The sequence below is a fragment of the Manacus vitellinus genome, unplaced genomic scaffold (assembly GCF_001715985.3).
Source record: "Manacus vitellinus isolate BGI_N305 unplaced genomic scaffold, ASM171598v3 scaffold_30_pilon, whole genome shotgun sequence".
In the NCBI taxonomy this organism is placed as follows: Eukaryota; Metazoa; Chordata; class Aves; order Passeriformes; family Pipridae; genus Manacus; species Manacus vitellinus.
The window spans coordinates 2,140,271-2,164,077 of record NW_021940291.1 but is presented as its reverse complement, the minus strand read 5'-3'; the positions used below and the strand labels follow the sequence as shown (position 1 = coordinate 2,164,077).

The 23,807-nt window shown below is 41.3% G+C and overlaps 1 protein-coding gene across 4 annotated transcripts in view; it reads left to right on the top strand.

Annotated features, from left to right (window-relative positions):
- The window catches only part of OSBPL5 (oxysterol binding protein like 5), a 176,504-nt gene that overhangs the window by 107,204 nt on the left and 45,493 nt on the right, over nt 1–23,807 (top strand). For 3 of the 4 annotated variants that reach the window (XM_018076109.1, XM_018076111.2, XM_018076110.1), the window contains exons 2-5: nt 7,137–7,293; nt 12,894–12,967; nt 14,015–14,077; nt 23,083–23,163. In XM_018076109.1, coding sequence (XP_017931598.1) covers nt 7,137–7,293; nt 12,894–12,967; nt 14,015–14,077; nt 23,083–23,163 — 375 coding nt within the window. The remainder of the gene's footprint in view (nt 1–7,136; nt 7,294–12,893; nt 12,968–14,014; nt 14,078–23,082; nt 23,164–23,807) is intronic. The other variant, XM_018076112.1, reaches the window with a different exon arrangement.

Below are 23,807 nucleotides of genomic sequence, written 5' to 3'. Positions count from 1 at the left end.
TTACTGAAAATAAAGCGAGGGTCCAAGAAAAAAGATTTGCAGGAAAGGTGCTTGCTTCTGTTTTTTCATTGGGTGCTGGGGACTTCCTCATCCTTCTGGTAGTACAGGTTAGACCTTCGGTTCTGCATGCACCTGCCATTACCAGAGAAATAATTAATGTTGATGTACTAGTTGTAATTACAGCAAGTGAGGTATGATCTATGCAGTTAGCAAGGGGAAAGACTAGTGAAATGCTAAGTCAGGAGAAGCTCCTCAGTGCTAGTGGGAAATTTAATATGCTTTGTTAAATTAATAGCCTTAGAATAACAATCAATTTACAGTTTAAAGGGCAGAGGAGGTGGATGTAAAAATCATTAAGCATTCATTTCAGTGACCCGCTCAATATTCTTAGTTGGAAGAAATCACTAGCATAATGTTTACAGAGTAAATTGCAACGTTTTAAGACAAAAAACTCCACATAAGGATTGTGTATGTAATGCTTATTGCAGTACTCATTTCTAAGCCATAAGGTTGCATTGATCCCTCTTCCAAACACAACATGGCTTTAGTGATGGGCTGGTGTTTGCTCACAGATGTTTATCCAAACCAGAGATGATTCTGAAGAGAGGGTTTTCCTGCACGTCAAATATAAAGGTTTTGACCTTTGTGACCCTACCTTGAAATTTATTTGTCCTGAGTTAGATAGGGTTCCCCAAAAGGAACAATCTGGGATATTTTTTTCTTATTGTAGGCATTCAGGGCCTGGTTTTGCCTGTAGTTGTTCTGTTTGTGGTCTTTGTACATAATGCTCACTGTAGAGAGAGATTAGTCATAAGAAGATTATGCATCTAAGTGCTCCTGGCATGCCTAAAGCTAGAAATGTTCTGGTGTATACAAAGGAAACATTAATCAAGACATCTTACAGAGAATTAAGGGAGGAAATAGTTCTGTCTCCTGATTACTACGCAAGTTTCACTACCCCGTGCAGGAAAAGTCAGGGAGGGAGGCAGAAGGTGATGGAAAGAGGTTGTTCTTCTGTTCTCAGAGAAAGCAAGGGCAGATTGCTGAGGGTGGCTGTGGTAGGCAACTTCCACAAAAACAGCACAAGGGGGCCAGCTTTAAGGACTCTTCAGAACATGTGAGCTTCGAGTTAGATTGTAGGGACGAACTAGCCATACTCCTGAGCTTGCCAAAGCAGCTGAGAGAAATCCTTCCTGTTGCATGTGATCTTAACAAAGCCGGTTCCTTTGTTGCAGATGGGTGTCTTCAGCAACCCACATTACTTGATTTTCCAGCCTGGACTGATCATCAAGCTGAGCAGTATGGCATGCAGCAGAGGGTATGGCAATCCTTAAAATTGGAGCACTCTTGCAGTACCAGCATTTCAGTGTATTCGTCTGGAATGCGTAGGGGATTGGGAGAGTAGGGCACCATGGAGCTGCTGGGGCTGGTTTGGGATCCAGCAGAGTGTGACATGGTCCAGGAGGAACATATTAGGGACCACCACTGGTGAGGAAAGGTCCCCTTACCAGCACCACTGAGTATCGCTGACCCTAAATAATTCTGGAGGATAGCTGACACCTACTCCATTGCTTCAGGTTCCAGCTAACAGCACAAAAGCCCAAAATATTAAGTGGCAGCTGTAATATATGTGTTTTGCCATTTCTCCAACAAGCAAACATGAATTAGGTAGAGAAAAACATTGCCTGCACAGCCACTTTTCATTGTATCAGGTTTTATTTAACTGCTAGTGGGAGTTGGTCGTCCAATTATCTATCTTATTAATAGGCATTTTTGGGAATAGCTTTCAGAAACAGATTTCACAGACTTCCTGAATTGGTTGTGGTTCTTCAGCTGTTGTAAATCACCAGCACATCACTGAACTAATAATTTACCCTCTTTGAGGATTTGAGCTGCTGGTTTTCCTTATGAATACTTAGAACTGTAATCGCTAGAAATGTATCTGCTAACAATTTTCCTTCTGATTTCATTCATGAAATTTTTACCTCCTCAGGGTTAATTGGATCAGGAAATGTCAGTATCTTTAGATTTAATTTTCTCTATTGATGCAGGTTTTGGAGTGAATGACTTCTGTGAATACATAATATGGTTTAATTTAATTTCTGTGAAATGCTTAGTGACCAGAAAAAGAGAAGGTTTTTTTGAAACAAGATTTGAATAAATTAAGAGTCCCTCCTAACTAGCACAGCCTTCTTGACTATACAACCCCCCTAATTAACTATTTATAGAGAAGTACATATTTCCAATCTATTTTAAAGTGCTGAAAATGAGAGTAAGCAAACTAACCTACCCCCCCAGTTTGCAGAGGGTAGGGACAACATAGTATCTTCACAGTGTTTATCTGGGTGGTAATTATGTATCAGGAACTTTGAAAATTTAAAGAAGAAGCCAGGAAAATTCCATCCCCAGAAGCTTCAAGCCCAATGCTAAAAGCTGCCATTATCTTCCCAGCAAGCACAAAAGGCCCAGAATGCAGAGCAGCTGGGTGAAAGGCATCTCTGCACCAGCACTGATCATCTGTAAGTGTATTAGTTGCTGCCCTCACCCAAAATGGGTCCAGTGCCAGAGGAGGAGAGCGCTGACAGTTCCCGTTTGCTTTAATGGCAGCCACGAGGTTTGCTGATAAAGAACTTTTATTCTTGCCCCATTCATCTTTGTTGGCTGTTCCTGAAGGTGCCTGGGAGTGAAAGTCTCATTGGGCTATTGCACCGGGTTAAGTTCACCACTTTCATTTGTCCTGTGTTTCATGGTGGTTTGACATAGGCTTCTCATCTGCTGTATATTTTGTTTTTAAAAGATAAAGTGGCCTCAAAGACAGGGTTAGTAAGAAGTTTATTTCTTGCTGCTGAGTTATTTATTCCTTTTTAAGCTCTGGTGAACAGCCCACATTTAATAGCCCATTACTGCTTACTATGGTTACCACAAAAGAGGCAATCCTGAGAAGTAATGTGCTTAGTGGCTCTGTCCTTACTCTCTGTATTACCTTTCCTTCATTTTTATGATCAAGACCACAGAGTAGAAGGCCAGAAATGACCTGAGCTGCAAACTTCAGGGTGCTTTAATCTGTCAAGACTAACAACCAGGTAAATTCGTAAGAGAGAGAGTGAAGGTTCTTCATTACGAAGTTAGCTTCCTAAAAGAACTTGTGAATTCTGCATCAGTTGGCATCTTCAATTTAAGACATGTTGTCTTTCTAGGACAATTCTCCATCTCATCTGCTGGATTTGGAGGGAATGCAGGAGCAGTAGGTGAAATTGCTTGCCTTGTGTTACATAAGTGGTTTGGCGACAGAATGGCAATTTTTGGCCTTCTGGAGTTCTGGCCCAATTTTGATTTTTACTTTCTCTCTATTCCCTGAGCCTCTGCAGAACTGGTTTCTGTGAAGCATCTCCCATATCCTGAAGCAACCTCCAAAATACTGATTTAGAAGTAAATTTGGGTTTCAGAACAACAATGTTATCTTCAAATCAGCCATGAAAGATTTGAAGATCAAAATCACTCATGTCTAGAAGCCTGTCTTCTACAGTTGCTTATTTCTTATCAGATACTTCATTGACACTGAACTTTTGTATGTTTTCTAGATAATTACACTTTAATGTTATGAAAGTAGATTTAGTACAAGGCAATATTCTTGAAACCCTTCACACCCTCCTATCTCACACAGGTGATTCTGGGCAGAGGCTGGATTATTTAGGTGTCTTAACACTGAACACACCTCCCACCTTCCTGTTACATCCCTTTGGAAAATTGCCCCTGGCATGTACTGTTCATCATCCCCTACAGCTCTCACAAGCATTATGTTATTTGAAGCCAGCTTGGGCAGTCAGACCCTTATGGACAGATAAAACAAGTAGCTCTCAGAGTAATTGAGTTAATGAGGCCTCAATCTCTTATGGATTTGTGGTTTATGTTGGATTCACTGATGTTTGGTAATAACTGAGTTCATAGTATTACCCTTCTGTCAGAAGACAACTACAGTTTCCCTCCTTTCTTTAGCCATTGATCTTTTAAGATGCAACTTTTAAGAAACCAATATTTTCTGGTTTTCCAATGCCTGTTAGAGTTCATTGACTTTTGCAAATATTACAAGAGGCATTGGGAGGGAGCATAAATCAGGGTAGATACAGATGCAGATACACACAGAGATGTCTTTTGGAAACCAAACCAAATATTTCAGATGTATTATAGAATCTTAGTAGTGTGATCTACATTTTCTCTTAACAAGGAAAAAAGTGATCTGATGTATTTAAAAAATGAAAATACAAAAGAAAGTCCATTTCTGTGATTTTGTGCTACATTTTTTACTGTGTAATGAGGTGAAATCTTGTAAGCTGAGTCTGTCCATCTCAGCCTTTTCTGAAAAAATATAATGGTAATATAAGATGGTGCAGAGTCAGGGAATGAACTGCAAGCCAACAATTATTCTCTTTTACCCAAAATAAAGGCAAAGTAATTTGAACTGTGAGCATACCATATAGCACATGGAATTAAAGGCTCTGCTGCTCTTAGCTTCCAGTTGGAGGGAAGGTCTTGCTAATATGGATGGCATAAGAGGCTGTCTGGATGAGGGTCAAATGTTGGAAGGATCAGTGCCTGTGGACTGGAGCAATTCAATGTTAGATATCTTGGAAAAGCAGGCCGGAATATTGGTGGCACAGTGTGTGGCGTGGTTTGTGTGTGTGACTGACAGACAGATACATCACTGCTGCTGCTTCTCATGGAGCTTCGGTCACTGAGGGTCTTCTGCCAAAAGGCACCCAGTTAAGAGGAACTTACCCAAATTGATCTGTGTGGTCAAAAAGAGATGAGTTGCTGCCACAAGTTTGTATTAAGATATATAAGAGAAGAGACAGCAAATTACAGACCTGGGGAAAATCTTTTTCGTTTGTTATTGTCCAGTGGTGGTTCCCAGTTGAACAAGGCATACAGAATTCTTGCCGTCAAGCCCGTGGCTTAAATAACTGTGGGAATGAGAGAGCATCAGTACAGGAATTCTGACAATTATCCTGTGGTTAAATGGTGTGAAATAATAAGTCAAGGAAATGTTAGAGTATTGGTCTCTCTGCATAGTGAATATAGCAACAGTTGAAAGGAATTGTGTTCTGGTGTGTCTGACCCAGTACACAGCCTGCTCTTGCTCTGGAGGGGTTTTGCCACCAACATCAGTGCTGGCTGGCAGTTCTCCACTGACATGGCTTGTGGTATTGCTGAGACAAAATGATGATGGACACAGGTTTTCTGTTACCCTGGCAGGGCATAAGAGCTGATGGATGGATGTTTTATGTTTGTAACCTGTTCCCCAGCCTGCTTTTCACAGGATGGGCCTTGGCTTTCTAAATACCTTCCTGCACATTAGCACAGCCTTGCCAGGTTGTGCCTTTTTGGAGAAAGTATCCCACTCATCTGCTTTTGTTCTGAGCCACTTACCAGCAGTTCTAGAGGTAGAGAGTTGAGACTGCCTTTTTGGGAACAAGGACAAAAAATAGCTCACTGTTAGCATTCCAAACCCAGCTATTTAGACCTGGATTATTTTTAAATATTTTGCATTCAGACACATGACTAGCTGTATTTTCCTCCTCTCTCTTTTCTTTTTTTAAAGTTAGCTTTAATTTTGCATCTTCTCTCCGCCCAGCTGTATGCAGTCAAGAGCTTCTGAGCAAATAAAGGTTTATTTACATTGCCAAATTAGCTGTGTTACCTCCTGCCTCAGAGATGCTGTTGGCCGCAATGGGAACCCGAGGACGTTTTGAGCCTGGATATATGTTTGTAGGGCAGTTTTCTGGGCAGTTGAATTGACAGGAGGCAGGGCAGCAGTGAGTGGAAAGCTGCAGCCACCTCATTTCACCCTGCTGTTGTCACATGTCATCATGTAAGGCACCAGGGGAAGGCTCAGTCCGTAGCAGCCCTGTCCAGTGTGCATGTCTTGGCGCTCAGGTGCAAAGCCTTTCACCAGGAGCTGTGTGAAGGGGTTACAGTGAAATGCTGCTGGTGAGTGGGTACTGTCTTACAGCCACTTCACAGACGGGGCCATGATAACAGATAGGGCTTTTGGAGAATGTGATGTCCTGCTCTCTGGAACTGCACTGTGACTGGGCAGCTTTGTCTTCTTTGCTTTCCCAGTAGCCTAAAGGAGATGGGAAAACTTGGAGACACTTTTCAGGAAATGTGTACTATCCTAAAGAGTTTTTCTTACCTCAGCGAAGGTAAGCAGAGAAGCAGCAGACCTTGTGGTGTGTGATGCCCACCCAGAGGCTGGGTTAACACTTTTTACTGCTATCCAGAGCCCTTCCTCTGGCTGCACATGGTGAGAGAATAAAGCTTGTAACTTGGGGAGGAGACAGTCATAATATCTGCTTGTAAAGGGTAAGAAAGAACTGCTTGTTGGATGGGTATAAAAGAAACCTTTAATTCCAGCCAGGATAGTCTAATGCTTTAGCCAAGTGGTGGTAAAGAGCAAAGTACCACCAGGCTCTTGTATGGGAATGCAGGGGGGCTTCTGGGGAGACAAATGCTGGTCTTTACCCTCACAGAGCAGCAACGGTTATCTTATTGATCACACTGCGAGACTGATCTAAATGGCATTTTAAAGGAAACTGAAATTATTTATATGTGCTATAATTGGAAATTAGAGCAGGAGTAACACTGGCATGATCTCTGCTTGCTGCTCTCGGCAGCCAGGGCAGCTGGTCTTCCTCCACACAGCTCAGATTAATGTTGATTTTTGTGGAAATGGTGTAACTCTGCTGACAGCAGTGGAGTTGCATTTATGAAACAGACTCCAAGACCATTAAAAAAAAAAAAGTGAATTTTATGGACTGTGCACTGGATGGACCCAGTAAGTAGCTATTATCCTAATAGATCTCTGTAGGTAGGAGGATTTATACTGCCTGGATTCACCAAGGAGCAGTGTCCTGCTCCCTACAGTTTGCAGATACCGAGAGTCAGCAAATCAGTAATTGTAGCTTCAAACTAATATCACTTTCTTTTTTTTCCCTGCATAGCCTTCTGGGACTCCGTAAAAAGATCTGGTGCACTACATAGAATTAGTTGGCTTTGAAGCAGCAGAGTCATCTAGGTGTGAAACTTCGATTTCCCATGTCGTAAAATGAACTGTCATTTCTATCTTTCTTTTTCAGAAAACCCCCACAGCTCATGCCATGAAGGAGGAGAACTTTCTTCGTCGCAGGTTCTCCCTCTGTCCGGCATCATCCACTCCTCAGAAGGTCGATCCTCGCAAGCTGACGCGCAATCTGTTCTTCGGGGCCGACAATGACATCTACCCACTCAGCCCAGGTTGGTTTCTGGTGTGTCAGTGCAGAAAGTAGTTGTGTCTCGGGTGCTTGACTGCAAGGAGATAATTTAGCATGCTGCTGAGAATGTGAGAGAAGCTACTGCAACACTGGATCCCAGATAGTGCTGCTTCCCTGATGCTGTTGTTTATCATTGCTGTGGCATTAAGTGGGAATGGAGGGCATCAGATGTGGGGTTTGTAACTGTTCAAACACTGCATGGCCTCACGTTTAAAAAATGGCTAATGTTTTCAGGTGCTTCCACTTTGAGGCGTTTGATGTGTTTCACCCTAAGCATTGGACTCATTTAAGATTTACTGGCTCTGTTTGCAGACATTTAATGGCAGATTTCCCTGTTCAGATTTAGAGCCTAGGATAAATATTACAACTACAGAGTTTCTGTAGTTAATGTTCTGTAAATACCTACAAACACTACAAGTACCAGGAATCTTGACAGGTTGCAATGAATGGCAGACTGGCTTAGCATTCTCTTTTGCTTTGAATTTCCTAACACCCCTCTTGAAGGAAAAAGAGCTCATTTTATTGTTTCAGTGTTTTTTGCTCACAATAAACATTCAAGTCTTTCCTTGATTGCAGTCTGCAGACAATGCTTCTGTTCCAGTCTATAAACAAGTGCTTCAGGGGGCAGTCACAAGTTGTAGAGCTGTCATCTGCAGCTGCCATGTCAGTGCTAAATAGTCAAACCTCACAGCACCTTCGTGAGGTCTCAAAACACTGATATCTAGAGAGAGAACATAGCATCTGTCAAAAGGTTTCAGTGTTCATATAAATGTAACACCCAACAGAGTCTCTGGGCTTTTCAAATGTAGAGCAAAACAAGGTCTGGATTTCCTGAGCTAATTGTCTTTAAGTGCAAATGTTTCAAGGGCCTCTGATTTTGCAGGTATTTTTGTTTGTGAGTGTCTGCTTCAAGGCAGTGGGAAGCCTATTTTCAGCAGTGCTGACTAATCCTGGCTGTCACTGAGGCCCCTGGAAGCTTCAACAACCTTTTGGTTAATCAAATTGAAAACAATTTGAAATGGGACACCTAAAATCTCATACATTTCAAACCTGGAGGGACTTCTGAAGCACTAGCTGCCCATAAGCACAGTCTGTACAAATGTGTGGCAAGTAAACAGCTCGCTTCTGCTGTCCTTGGGAGCTGAAGGACTGATTTTCCAGGCTGTAGTTGCTTCCCCTTGCTTCGAGGAGATGGAGAGCCATAGCTTACAGTTTGCCCATTCTTCAGTTCTTACCAGAATTTTCAATGCTAAAAAAGTTACTGACTTCCTCACAGTGATATTTCTGTGGTGTAAACTTTTAGAAACCAGGGCAAGTTGAGGGTTTTAGTCTGGAGGAGGTGACTGGAAGAGTTTGTTTCTTCCTCAGCTTCCCCCATCACCTTGTTTCTCCTGGATCCCTCCTGGCAGCCAGACCAAACAGCCTTTGCTGGGCTTAGCAGAACAAGTGCCTTGAGCCATGCAGGAGCTTCTGTTCTGCTGCACAGTTCTCCAAGGTAACCTCCAGCATGTTGTCAGTGAGGGCAGTAGCCCTCAGAACTGCAAAGGAAGAGCACAGGGCAAAGGATTTGTAAAGGAGAGAATATCTCTTTTAAAGAAACAGAAGTTATACTGCTTCAGCAGGGGAATTTCTTGCAGGGAGCCTGGGGTTTTGTCTATCCTTACACTTCTTCTACTCCTTTCGTTTCTTTCCCTGTCCCCATGGAGCTGCAGTCTCTTTGTTGTCCTCATATTTCCTGTAAGAAGTAGCTGTCACTCTTCACGTTCGGTTGCCATTTACTCTGGTGGGCTCTCCTTTCACTCCTTTGCTGCTGCTTCCGCCTTGTTTTCCTCTGAGCCTGTGTGCTTCCCTCCACCTTCTCCCATCCCTCTGAAGGATGCTGCTATCACCATAGATAGCAGCAAGCCCGAGGTCTATGTCCATAAGCTGCATCCAATATTTCTCTGTTCTCTGTTTTTCTGTGTTCTTGAGGCTTTTTCAGTGGTCTGTGTTTTGCTGCCTGACCCCAGCAGATTTTCTTTGTGTGAGTGCTGGGCTGATTGTGTTGAGTAGGTGCAGTGGGCAGCAAAGCCCAGTGATTTCCTGCCAGGAATTTAGTGGCTGGAACTGCAGGTCTCACAGCACCATCATCTAGAATTCACCTTCCAACAATAAAGGTGTGCAAGTAAATACTTCAGTGAGTAGGGAGTGACAGAATTTACACCTCAAGCAAGCTACACTATGGAGATTCAGTTTGGCAAGAGGATTTTCTCTCTTGAAGGAAATATATGGGAAATGCAGAGGGCACTGTCTGAAATAACACTTTGGACTTTTATGAATATGGGAATTTTACTGTGAAAGATACACAGAACTACATTTCAGTCAAGGTGTTGCCATTGGGCCATGTGGCTGATATTTACAGCAGAAACAGGTTTTATTGACAATAATTTCACATATCAGAGCTTGTATTTCCTTTTGTTGATCAGTCATGCTTACTGTATCATTGTTTATAAAGGGTAAAGGCAAATGCACTTGTAGGATTGATGCCCAGCAGAAAGCCAAAGAAAAGGAATGGTTACTTTCCTGGAAAGGAACTAAATATTTATTTTTCCTGTTCATGAGAGTAATGGATAAAAAGAAGGTATCAGTAATTCTACTCTCTAGCCACAACACTGGAATGTTGGCAGTTTTCTTCACAATGTGGTGGAGGCTGTTTCTGTAAGCACCACTGATTCCTTTCCCAAAACCTTTTTTGTTATTTGGTGCAAAATTTTTGGGTTCCTTTGTGGAGGAACCTTCTTTGCTGCCCTGGTAGCAACCAGCACTTTAAGTTGAGAGAGATTCAGCTCTATTTCTGTGGTGTGCATTGTGTTTTCTTAATCAGGGAGATAAGAACTTTAGCTTCTATAGCCAGTTAATATTTAGTTTCTTGTATGTTTTTAAGTGGTTTCCTATTTATTTTCTTGAGACAGCTGTATCTGTTGTGCTCTGGGTGGGTCTCTCGCTTTTGGACTTTCTGTGCACTTAACTATGTGTGGGGTTTTTTGACAAACTTCCACATCATTTCAATGAAATTTGCTTTCCAAACAATGACTGGCTCTCTCCTTCTGCATGGCTGCAGCGAATTTGCTTGGGACTGGCAGCAAAGATAGCACTCCTCTGAAAAACAACCTTTCCCTCACAATTCCCAATAGACTTAATGAGTTTGGTGTAAGAAACTAATATATGTTGTTTCTTAAACATACCTTATGAAGCCTTATAAATGATACGGTAAGAATGAACAGTTGCATGTCCCATTTTTTTCCATAATGCTCTGTGAGCAGGATGATCCATAACCTCAGGAACAGTGAAAATCTCATTGTTCAGGTGCAAATCCTTTTACCTGCATTACTGAGAGAAGGCAGAAATGTCTCACGTTCAGGCTTTTTGTATGGATAAAAGCTTGGAGTTAAGCTTTCTTTAAGAAATGAGACATAATAAAGAATGGATGTGAATTCTGTTATGCTAATAGACACCATTCCCTCGGAGCAGGCAGCAGCTGATTCCCATTAACTTTACTTGAACTTTTAGACCATATGTTACTTTCCCATACATGAGCAGAAAAAACTCTTCATGGGAAACAACTGCAGCAACTACATGGCTTTGTGAGTTTTTTCCAATCTCCTCTGTCAAGGAGGGTGGGGGCCTATAAAGAGGCAAACACCATCAGAGAAAGAAAAAAATACGGAAATGCAGGTTCTAATCCATACACAGCAGAGCTTATGGCCATCCCACTTGTCATGGTAGCACAAAGGGACTGTCAAATCTCTGGCCACTGAGGATATTTTGGGGATTTTCTCCTGCCCACGAACATTAAGTTTCTGAGTGTATTATTTAGGGCTCAGTGTCTCCAGGGGAGGAGTGACAGCAAAGAAACTAGGTTGGGATATGGGTGCCCTGTTGTTGCACTACCTTTCTGTGTGTCTGCATAGGTCCTTCCTCTGCTTCACTTGCCCACGTGAGCAGCGCAGGTGCCACTGCTCTTCTCCCAGGCTTCCTGCGTCAGCACGGCTGTGTGCACGTGGCACAGTGCAGCACTGGGCCACGGGGTGAGAAACACGTCTGAACCCCCACCCCAGCCCTTGTCACTATGTGGAAAGTTGGACAGTTGTCCCACAAAGTCTTTTCTCACATTTAAGAGTTGATAACCCGAACTGCCTGTTAGTGCCTGGATGAAGGGCACGGCTTTGTCCTGTCTCTTTATTGGACTCCTGTAGCACAGTTGCAGTTCTGGTTATAATAGGACATGCTTGTTCTCTCCTGTGTGCCATGATGGAAGTGCAGGGCATGGCCATGAGGATATTTATTTTTCAGTGAGCTTCTTGTGACTGGCTTTTCTAACAGTGTTTGGCTTCTTAAAAGGCTGCTCTGATAATTCCGGGAGAAATTATGGCTTCTGACACATCTGTGACAACTTCTGTGGTCTTCGAGAGAATGAGGATTTTCCCTTTCTGGTTTTGCATTATGTGGTATTTGTTTCCAAGGCTGGCCCACACAATGTTAGAAATGTTTGCAACAGTTCCCATGTCTGCAGTGTGCTACAAATGTATTATATTTCACTGTCTCAGTGGTTCTTTACTGCATCTCATATTCTGAAGCCCTGATTGCCAACGATCTTGAGAAGAAAACTACATTGCAATTGATTAACAATGACTATCTTGGTACTTAAAAATCTAGTCTCATCAATCAGAGACTATTTTTTGCTTTTTTCCTTAATAAAAGCTCTGTGCTTTCTTTTACTGTAAGGACATGATTACAGTTGGCAAAAAAACAGGATTTATCATAGCATTTTATTGCTTGGACTAGCACTACACATACTCATGCCAGTATATAACGTATGCAAGCTTAGGATATTTGAGTAGTGGGAATATATCTCTACAGTGCTTGGAAAATGCCACAGAGTTCATAAATACTACTTATAAATTGTAAATCTTTCTTATTTTAACAAATAACTTGATCAGAAGACATCGATCTTCTGCAAGTTGTGTTTAATTTTGTTTTACTAATTATGCCTAGATGCTGTTCTGTCTTCTGTAACATTTTGTGATAATGGTTATTATTTGTCCAACAAAACATGCAATCAAGTGCATCTGTATGTAGTTGCCAGATACTGACCAAGGAGGATTGAATAGCTGCTTATGAACTGAGTTGCATTTATTATTTGCTCTGAATGAGGCATGGGGTATGTAAGAAAAGAACAGACTGTGGTAATGTAATTAAAGACTGCATCATAATGGAGACACAGAAGGGAGCTGATTAAGGATGCATAAGCAATCTTATTTCTGGGTTTTTTTCCAGCCTTCATATGCTGGAATTTTCAACCATCATGTTGGTTTACCACTGTATTTCGAGACCTAACTTTTGAGTATCTTGTTGCATGGCCCAAGCATGTGGATCCAGGCTATTTCAAGCTCTGCAAGATCCCTCTCTGTGATTGTGGTGTGGCTGCTCTTTCTCATGACAACTTCCCTTGTATGATGTTAGCAGCAGTCCTTTCTAAAGCCATGACGAGCCACGGTTTTGCACGAAATTTCTCTGGTTTTGAATTACATTTTTTTGTTGCAGGAAAAGAGGTGGAAGGAAACAGCCCATCAGCACTGAAGGATGAGACACCACAGACTCCAAACTCGATTAGCAAGGTACTCTGGGATAGGGTTCCATTCCCTGTCTTGCTTTCATTTCTTCTCAGGCTGTTATTAATCATTCTTACTCTCTTGTTTTTAAGTCATTGAGAAAGCCTCTCCCTCTGTTCCTGCAGGAACTATGTGTGCATGTTTTGAGAGAAAGAAAATGAGTGTTTTTGCATGGTTGGGATGACAAAGAAGTCTACACTTTCCTCTGACTTGATTGCACCTACCGCAGAAGAACCCTGTTTAATTGGGCCTCGTTTGGCAGTGTAATTAGATATGAATAATTATGGTTGAAAGGTTGATTTTGTCAGCAGAGGTGTCTCCTGCTGTTCCTGATCAGCAAGTCATCATGAACCTTAATTGTTTTGGAAGAGAAAACTGTAGTATTTAGTGTAGTGCATAGCATCTGAAACTGTGAATCGAGATCCTGGGAGAGAGCTTTGGGAAGTAGTGTAACAGGAGGGGAACACAAACTAACCAATATTTCCTGAACACAACTTTTCCATCCAGCTTGTTACAGAGAGATAAAACTGGATCTAAAGCCTCTGAGTCTTGGTGTTCAAAACCTGCCTCTACATCAAGAGTTATGGAGTGCTTGGGTTTGATTTCCTGTGGAGATGGAATCAATCTTATAAATTAGATCTGGCTTTGAGATTCATGTACAGGCTTTTTTGGCTGCAGATCCCTAACATGTTTCTGGAGGGTAACTAAAAACAGAAGCAAGACCAGTTAATAAATTTTTAACTACATTTATTGAACTACGAAGCTGTAAAATGCAAGTGACACCAGCTGAAATGAAAATATAGCATGAGAGAAACAGCTGCAGACAAGTGATTTCTTATTAGACATGAAAATAGTTTCTGCATCTTCCAGTACATTTGTCTACACTCGCCTGGAGCTTGCAGGTTGTTCTCCTGGGATGCCCTGGCAGAGGTCAGCACAGGGAGATGGTGATGAGAGGAGCTCTGAGAGTATGGAACAAGGACTCGTGTACATGTCCTCTGCTATTGCGGGAACCTGGCAAACTGCAAACCAACCTTGGCTTTGCTTTTTCAGGCAGGTTCCTCTAGGAAGATCAGCCTCCCACTTATCCTGGCAGTGGAGAAGCCCAAGGACCAGGTAACTGCATCCAGGGCTGCTTTAAAGCTAGATGTTTTGCACGCCTTACAAGGAGTGTCGTTGAATTTTGTAATGACTTAGGAATGTAAAGAAGAAGGACTTTTTCTGGACAGGACAACTCAGAGCAGTGAAATGCTGTCCAAAAGGGAGTTTGATTTCTGAGATGCAGGATGAATCCAAGAGTAGGAATGTATTTATGACAGATTTCTGGGTTGAGAGCATGGCTTAGCTGTGTTTTCCCAGCCTCTGGGCCTGCCTTGCTAATTAGTCTCCATAGGTGTGTTTTTGAAAGGAGAAGTACCCATGGAAAATTTGGGTACCCACCTAGATTTCTGCCATGCTTTGTGTGCACTGGAGAGCTGTTGGTGGGTCTCTCTTTGGTGGTGTCAAGAGTAATTGTTAAGAAGAGTTAAGAGAAAATGCACAACAGTAAACAACTGCATCAGATTTGTGATTCAAAATAAGTGGGGGTCTGGACATGAACTTTGCTTTCACTAACCTAAGCCTTTGGTTTTACAATAGTCAGAATTGCTCTGAAACATCAGTGGACTAAAAACAGATATGAGAATACCAAAACACCAAACTTCAACTTGCTTACTCGTTTGCAATGTTGCAATTGCTTTGGCTACTGAATGGGCCAGGGCTAGGTGTTTCTTTCCTGCCCAAATGTTCTGCTTAGACACATCATGTCTGATTTGGAGACCTTCTGCCTCACTGAACCTGTACTGTAGCATTTTTCATTCTCACTTCACTCTGCTTCACCTTGCTGTTATATACACTACCTTGCTCTTCTCCAGCCATGTAACTTGTCTTCTGTCAAGCTTTGCAACATCAGTGACAGTAGGGGGTCCCTTACTGTGAAATGACTTGTACCTTAAAAATTTAGGCAAACTGGTAGTCAGTTTGCTTAATATGTAATTTTTCACATCCACTCAGCTATAATGCTTTAAAATGAAACTTTACTGTCAGGTGTGCAGAACTGCAAGCGGGGATCGGTCACACTCTTTCAGTTTAAAAATAAATAGTGATTCCACCTACTTGAATCAAAGGGAAGAGTGTGTGGTAATTGGGTCATGTTTAGGTTCCTGATAGCAGGGGGGAAATAATTCTTAGAAACCGAACCGTAGGATGTGCAGGTTTAATTAACGGATTCAGAAGTAAATGTTGTAGGTAACAGATCCGTGCCATGAATACTTGCCCTTCTTTTGGCACAGTGAATATAACAAACCTTGTTGGAAATCAATGTTCTTTCAGCAGCACTATTTTGATGTACCACACCACATTGACTCTTCACTCAGTAATGAGAAGGAAAGGAAAGCCAGTCGAGTGATTCAATCCCTGCACTGGGGCTTAGATAACCTCAAATTCCCAACTCTTCCTTGGATTCCCTGCACTTCCTAGGGCAGATTAATTGTTTTTTTGTTTCACATCTTCATCAGTAAGGTGGAAACAGCTTTACATTTTGTTCACTCAGGCCATATCCACATTGCATGGTGGAACAGGCTGCAGGTTTGCAAGGTTAGCAGAGAGAATATATTATAAAAACCCTATAAATGTCTGTGAACTTGTGACCTGTGCAGCCACGTGACTGCAACCACAGAGCCCTGTGCTCACAGGTGGACTGCTCTCTTATGTCCGAGGTGTGAACGTGTCCCAGTTGTCATATCTGTACAGACAGTCAAATATTTGATGCTGGAATATTTGCTTTCAGCATGTTTGTGTGGTTCTTAGCACTAATATATATTTCTGATTTCAGTTGTGGCTTCTCACCCCGTATTTTATTAAAACAAATTTAAGGCACAGTTCAGCTACATATTACATTGCTAACTTTCCTGCAGCATATTTTCTCCTACTTAATTTTTTAAGCCGAGTTTCTTTTATGTCCTTTACCAAGGGGAAAAAATTATTATCTTATTTATTTCAGATTGTTTCTCATAATAGTTTCTCTCTTTTTTAGAGCCCTTTAGCATTGTTTTCTGGGACCAGTACTCATAGTTGGGTGTAAAAGTATAACCAAGCCTCAAGCTCATCAGGCAGACAGGTAGTACAGTTAGCACACACCTGATAATGACAGGAAACTCCTTTCTCTCATTTTGTGACTCATTCAGCACTGTCAGAGTCCTATAAGGCACCTTTTATTACAGTATGCAGTGCCACATTCTTTTTCTTCCTTTCCTGTGCTTACCTATTAATTCTACTGGATGGAGGGCAGCTGGAGTCTCTTGGTATGATGCAGGGCCCACAAAGAATTGAGGTGTATTTTAAGGGATAGTGAGAATAATCTTGAAGCTGGATCTCAGTGGTACTTCACTTTTCCAGTCCCTTGCTAATGCCACAGTGAAGTCTATAAAGCTGTAGGAGTGTGGCTGTTGCGTGCACAGTTATATGATGTATGTGAGGGTAATGCGTTGTGAATGAGTTTTTCTACATGCCTGAATTGTTCAGGCCTTTATTGTGTGATTTGTAATCTGAAATATGAATCTCACTGACTGTTAGAAATTTATTTCAGACAAAAGTAGTTTGAAACAGCTCATACCGATCATTTGAGATTTAAGCTGCAGTTCCCATGCTGTCTTGAATTTACTCTTCTAGATCTATGAATCATGCTCCTAACCTCTGAGGTAACTCAAGACATGGTTACATTTGGGACCACCATGAAAGATCATTTACAAATGTGGCAACCGGCAAGGGTACCATTCCTTCTGTTCTCCCTTAGCCAGCAAACCAAGAAATCAGTTGTCAGACAGATACAGTTTTGCAGGGATCACCTTTTAGATATTCAGGAGTGAAACATCCCCTGTGTGTGTTGAGCATGGCTTTGTAGGAGAATCTAGTGCTTCTAGGTGGTGTTATGCTCAACTGGACCCTTGCTGGCTTTTCATTACCATACTTCATACTCTCATTGTTATGGATGCTATTATTTTGCAGCTAGTTGTCTCTATCAAGACTTACACTCAGTTCCTGTGCCCTGGCTTGATATACCTTGTTTCTTCAATTCCACTATGTGCAGTACTTTAGGGTAATCACTGTTGTCCACAGGGGACTTTGCAGCTGATTTAAAATGAGCAGAGATGTAGCCTGGAATATCCTGGAAAAATCACATGGAGAAGGGATGGGGTTTTGCACTGAGAAGTAGGGATGCTCCATGTTTTGTAACTTGTATTGGTGCACACAAGCTCTGACACTCCCAGATGCCTCACAGAGGTGAATTTAGACAGCAGTAACTGTTTGCAGAAAAGAAGTCTCAAAGTTGATAGTTTTGGGTAGGCCACAAGCAGTCCTATCATGTCCTTGGGTTATGTGATCATGATTCCTTATTCTGGTGTTTCTGATGGAGAAGATGAGAGTAAATGGAGGTGCTGAAATTGAAATGATTTACTAAACAATTTAGCAAAACTTACATTAAACCACAGGTCCAGTTGTTTTTCATTGCTTACTTTCTTTGTTTAAGCTCAGCCTAGGAACAAAAGATGTGCCTAAAGCTGAAGGGGAAAGCAAAACTTTGCTTCAGCTTTCTGTGTGGCACTGTATCTGTAATATATCAAACAGCATTTTTCTCAGTGTGCAACTTCCTATCTCGGCTCAGATGTTCTATAAATATTCTGAACTTGTAGAATGATCTTCCCAAGCAGGGCACATCTAAATGATCAAATAGAAATCCTATGAGGTCTGTGACTTGTTCTTTATTTACTATAATTCAATGCAGTGGAACAAAGTGTTTAACTAAGCAGTAGTATAACTTGATATTTGGAGTTGCTTGGATAGCTGAATTTCACCAGTGACTTTCCCCAGATGTTGCTGTCATGTCAACTGTTTATTTGTTCAGGCTTCTCAGTTTGTGCTAATCATTGTGCTTTTTCAGAGTTGTAAACACAGTTGCCATATCTTTGTAACATTGTTGAAATAAGAGGGATTTTTGTGTTTTTATTTTTTTTATTTCAGACTGGAAAGTTTTAGGTGAAGATTATTCAGCTTGCTATAAAACGGCATATCAATTGAAGGGTAATCTTTCCTAATGCAAAGCTTGTTTGCCAGTAAGAATTGTTTCACTGATTCTACTGTGCTTTGGATGAGCTGTTAATTCACAACAACAGTAAGAAGTTTTTTAAAAGAACTGCCTATAATAAATTGAAACCAAAATTGCTTAAATTTGGTTGAGATATATGTGAATATTCACATCAGTAACAAGGAGTTTCTCACTTCTAATGAAGCTAATAAATGCAGCTTTTCCATAGTTTTTATACTATGTCAGGAACTTTTGTTTGATTTTTTTTTTTTTTTTTTTTTTTTTTTTTTTTTTTTATTTTTTGTGTGATCAAGTTTTTTAGTGATTATATGTGGAAAAGATACTGGAGAAATTACCTGTGACCAAGGGCACGTCTCCTATTGCTTTAGTGAAGCATAACTTATGACCTCAGCTACTTTTGCTCTGCCTTCAAATTCCCATCTGGTCTTGTCTTTCTCTCACTTGGATGCAAAGAACACAAAAGGGCAACTTCTAAGCTGTCACTGCTGTTAATATGCAGAGCACAGCTTGAGAATGACTTTATGTAAATGTTTCTCATTTGGAATAATTCTGTCTATTGTGCAGCAAGGATTGCTTGCACTAAATAACAGGATATTCCTCTTGCTGTTATCCAAGGCATGGATGGCATGCTGATGGGCTGGCATCCGCCACGCCAGAGTTGATCACAGACTGGTTTTCTGTGAAATGATTTGATTCCTCTTAGAAATGAAGTCACCCAAAAGACACTGGATTAGAACAGCCCTATTGTTAGGACTCTGTATGCTCTCTTACAAAGTCTGGCAGAAGTGTGAGGCTATTGTGATGACTGCTAACAGTCAGCAGTGAATCTGCAGAGCTCCATGACTGAGATGGAAAGAAACAGAAACATAACTGGGATAAAAAGTATGTTTTTGAGTACAGTACAAGCCATTGTTAGCTGGCAAGGTCATCACTCAGTCCTGGAAAGGACAGATTTGGTTAGAGAACTGAAAAGGGACAACAGTTTCCTGCCCCTGCAAGTGCTGCCATAAACTCTGGTTAAAGTTTTTGGCACATTAACAGTCTTCCCTCCTTATGAGAACCTGTATATGGAAACATACCTATTGCTTTCTTATTAGAATACTCCAGTGGCTTCCTTTAACAAGGACACCAATTTCTAACCTTCCCATTTTAAGAAGTCTCATATCTGGTAAATATTGTTCATGTTGCTGCACAGAGAGAGGGCCAGATTCTGATATCCTGCACAAGTGTTATCCCAGCACCCTTGAAAGACTTGCTGTGATGACAAATGGCTTCTCTTAGTTTTCTGCCTGGCTGAGAATGGCAGGGTAGTAGAAAGACATCATTAAATGCTCTTGATGTGCCTCAGACCTTGCTGTGTCTAGGGAATCTTTAGAGCTGATGGCCCAAATTAATTGAATCTTATATGTACCACAAAGTACAATCAAAATTATTAGGACAGATTAATGCAAAAACATGAAATCATATTTCTTCAAGTCACTTATCAGGTTAAACCTAAAGGAACTATCATTACTGTCAACAGCATGGAGGCCTATGTTATGTTGTCCTGGGGGCTTAGATCCCACCTTTCCTGGGAAAAAGAGGAACTTTAAACCCTTCACTCTGTAAACCTGGAGATCACCTGCCAGCAAACTGCTGTTTAGAATATGTGGTGATGCATCCTCATAAGCATAACAAGAGGCAAAATCAGGAGGGAGAATCAATCAGTTAAAAAGCAACTGGGGAACAGTGTCAAAAGTTCCAGGTCAGGCACATCTGGAAGCTTGTCCACAGCTCCTAGCTGTGGTTATAGTAATATTTTCTCTCTCTTCATAAAGCATTTTGCAACCATCTCGAGGAGCTGTGGTATTCATCACCCAACTGGTAGGTACATTACAGTTTTTGGGACAGAGCAGCACAGATATTTGTTTTCCTGTGCCTAGAAATTCCTATGCAGGCAGTGAAGGACCTACGCTGCTGCTTCTTTCTCACGTATTCTTAAGCCTGTCTTAGTGTGCACCATCCCTGTGGCCGTGTTTCCCTTTACAGGCAAGGTGTGCAGATTCAGCATGTCCAGGTGTAGCCCAAACATGGGGGAGGAAATGCCTGAAGGAAGCAGCACAGCAGTTCAGGAGCCCACTACAGCAGCCCCCTGGGCTGCTCATCCAGCTTCTTTAACCAAGAGAAGGACCAGTTTGTTGTGGTTTCCGACAAGTTTCACTGTATTTATTGAGCTCCTAAAGACTGTGTTGGTGTAAGGGGAGATTATCCCTTCATCAGCTGTTATGTGCTGTGGTTTTATGACAGGCATAGCAGTATTGGCTGGCGCTGGGCACACGGTGTTGTCCTTCGTCATGGACCTACGAGTCAGCTCTCGCGAAGAGTCAGAATCAATGTCTGTCTCTGTGAACACCCCAGGTTTGAAGTCTTGTGGTTGTTTAACTCTATTTTTAGCATGACCCAGAGTGACTTCAAGGAGGAGGCAGGTGGGGCTGGTAGAGCAGTGAAAGCGCCTCTGTCTGTGTCAGTGCTGGTTCCCCATGAGCAGTGGATTAGGGCTCAGGTTTGCAGTGGTTTTTGGAAGCCTTTCTGAATTCATCTGCAAGTAAATTTCCCCAAGCTAAATGAGCTTAAGGGGCAAAATTTTATTCTTTATATAAGTGCTAAGGTGTAATTGTCTAGACAACAAAGGACTGTAGTTTGTTTTATTTAGTTGAACAAAAAGCATTCTTTGTATCCTGATGCTTTGCAGGCACCTGAGCAGTGTTTCCTAGAATCTTGGGAACATCTGTCCTTTTTCTGCTTCTCACACTGGCTAATGAGGAATAGTACACGGTGTTTCTCTCTGTGTCTGATCTCTCAGGCCAGAGGGAGTGAAATTACTAATAAACAGTTGGCTCAAGGACAGGACATTCTTCCTGCTAATTGGGAGAAAGGGGGAGAATTCTTCTGACTGGTTTCAGAGGACATGTCTCAAATCATGAAAGCATAATCTCCTAATAATTCGAATGGATTCTTACTCAGAGACATTTAAGCACTTGGAAATGTTTCTTCATAAAGAAAGGCTTATAGCATATCTCCCAAATGCCTACTACTGCCCTTTGAAATGTGACAAAGACCTTGTGGGCACAAGTCTCTGCTCAGATGTCATATCTGTGCAGAGGTCCCCACCATAAATCTTGTGTTCTTACCGTGAAGTCTCAAGCACAGAAATACAAAATATGCATCAGAGATTGCATTGCAGGCAGAGGAGGCAGGCTTAGCTTTCTGTGAAAACAAAAATGGCAAATACTGAATAGTGGCATTTTCTTTGAGTGGAACCAAGTTGACTTCTAAACTAAACAGTCCAATCAGGGACCTCACTGGTCTTTACGCACCATCATAAAGTTTTCATTTCTCTATTCTTAAGTATTACATGTAGTTCTGTTTTTAGTGAAAAACTACTACAAGGGTGAGAACAAGTAACAGGTTCTACAGTGACTGTGGCTCTGTTGCAAACAGCACCTTCAGCCCATAATTTCTAATCCTGCGTCATCTACTGGTTTTGGTCAGTTGAGCATGCTCCCTTATCTCCCATTTCTGTTCCTGCCACAGTCTCCAAAGCACAGCTGACGGCCTGTTTGCTGTGATCTGGTCATGCATTTGTGTGTTTTTTTTCTGAGTCATGTGAAAAGGACTGATCTGGCTGTCATTAAATATTTTTCTGCTCACACTAAGGTTCAGCATAGTTTGTGGCTGTAGTAGCCTGAGAGGTTTCTGTGTCACTGGGAGGGAAAAAGAAAGTGGGTCTCTCGAAATGAAGGCACTGTAAAATGATCACATCAACTCATGACATAAAGGAGAGAGTCTGAGAGCCCAGTGGGTTTGTTTCACATCATAGCAGTAATTTTATAAGTGGGAAGTATATTTGATACATTTTTTTCTTAGTACAGCTCATTTTTCTGTCATATTCATTAAATCAAGGTGTCCAAGGGCTGAACTTTTTTTTATAAAACTGTCATGCATAAGTTGGAGAGACAGTGCCTGACCCAGAAGATCACAGTCTGAATGTATCAGACACATTAAAGGCTGGAAGGAAGAGAGGTACAGAGGAAGAAAGTAACTTCCCCAAGGTCACATAAAAAGTAGCAGAGTCCAGAGTGTACCATAATTCTCACACCTCTAACCCTCCCTAGGTTTTTGACAACTTGCTGACAATACCTGTCCAAGTGGGAGTCTTTGTTGTGAGCTGGACTGCAGAGAGCTGTACTTTCTAAGTGTATTTTATTTTGGTAACAGTAATATTGTGATTATGTCTAACAGAAGTAAAGCATTTTTTCAGCATGTCAGCACAGTGATGAGATCAGTAGCCTCTGAGAGTGAATTTAAACAACCCTGACAGTATCAAACATGATTTGAAGTGACTGTATATATTTTGTGCCTTGCTTTGCAAGGCCAAGACGATGGTGATTTCCTGTATTATCTATAACATTATTAAGTAATTTTTTGCCCACTTGTTTCTGGACATTTCAGCTAAGGCAACAGTCATTGCCAGTATCAAGTCTAGTTCTGAAAGATCTATAACAGATTCCCCATAATTTTTATTCCAGTAATTGAAATGCTTTCAGATCTGAGAAGAGATGAGTAGTTTTCAAAGATAGGAATAAGTTTTTGTTTTGGTTTGATTTTATTGGGGTTTTTTTGTTTTATTGGATGGAGTTTTTTAAGGGGTTTTGTGTTTGTTGTTTTTTGTTTGTTGTTTGGTTGGGTTTTTTTAACCAAAATTAATGACTGCATGGGAGAAATATCAAGAAAATTTGGTGGGGAATTTTCCAGCCAGATATGAGTATAAGAAGGGAGTTTGGACTGCACTGCAGGTATGCATTTTGTGCACCTGCTTAGTGTTATGCTGCTGAAATCTGCAATCAGCTCCCAAAAGATATAAACAACTCTTATTAGAACATAACTTAAACATCTTCATGTTAACACATTTCTATTTTCTCTCTCCCTCTTTTTTTAGATTGAATATAAGCTTTGCAATGGGTCTGACAAAGAGTGTGTGTCTCCCACAGCCAAATTCATGAAGAAGGAAACACTGAAGGTATGTGCAAAGCAGCCAAGTCAGCCTCAGCTGACTTTCTTTTACAAAACAAATAGTACCTTCCAAACAAACCACTGGAACTACTTGGAGCCATTTCCCAAGACCCAGAGAAGCCTCTGAATCTTGTAGGAGTCATTATAGGCCAAGGGCATTTACAGGCTCTATATAGAGGATTAGATTATGTACTGAAAGCAGAACAGATCAGTGTAATTATTTCACTATGTTTGTATGTTCCAGAGCCATTAGGCACCTCAAGAGGATTGTAATCCTTCACTGGTTTTGTTAGGAAGGGTTTGCCTAGGCAATCTGAGCAAATTACAGCTCAAACACTTGCTTGTCTACCAAACCTAAATATAAATAATTTGCTTTGAGTGAAATGAGATTTAATATCTTGAATTTGAGGGTGAGGAGGACTGGGTATTCAACCTCTTTCCATTCCCCCTAAAGAAAAGACAAACTAGGTTATGTTTAGTGAAACTTCAGGGGCAAAGAGAATGCCTGTTTTTGTTCTTCCTTGTGCTCATTTCTGGGGAACCTGTGCTGGGTCAAGTTCTAGCTGTGCTATACATAGCTGTCCTTAATGCATTATGTTCCTTCCTCCCCCAAAAAGGCTGTGATTACAGCAGCTATATTTTCTCTGTTCT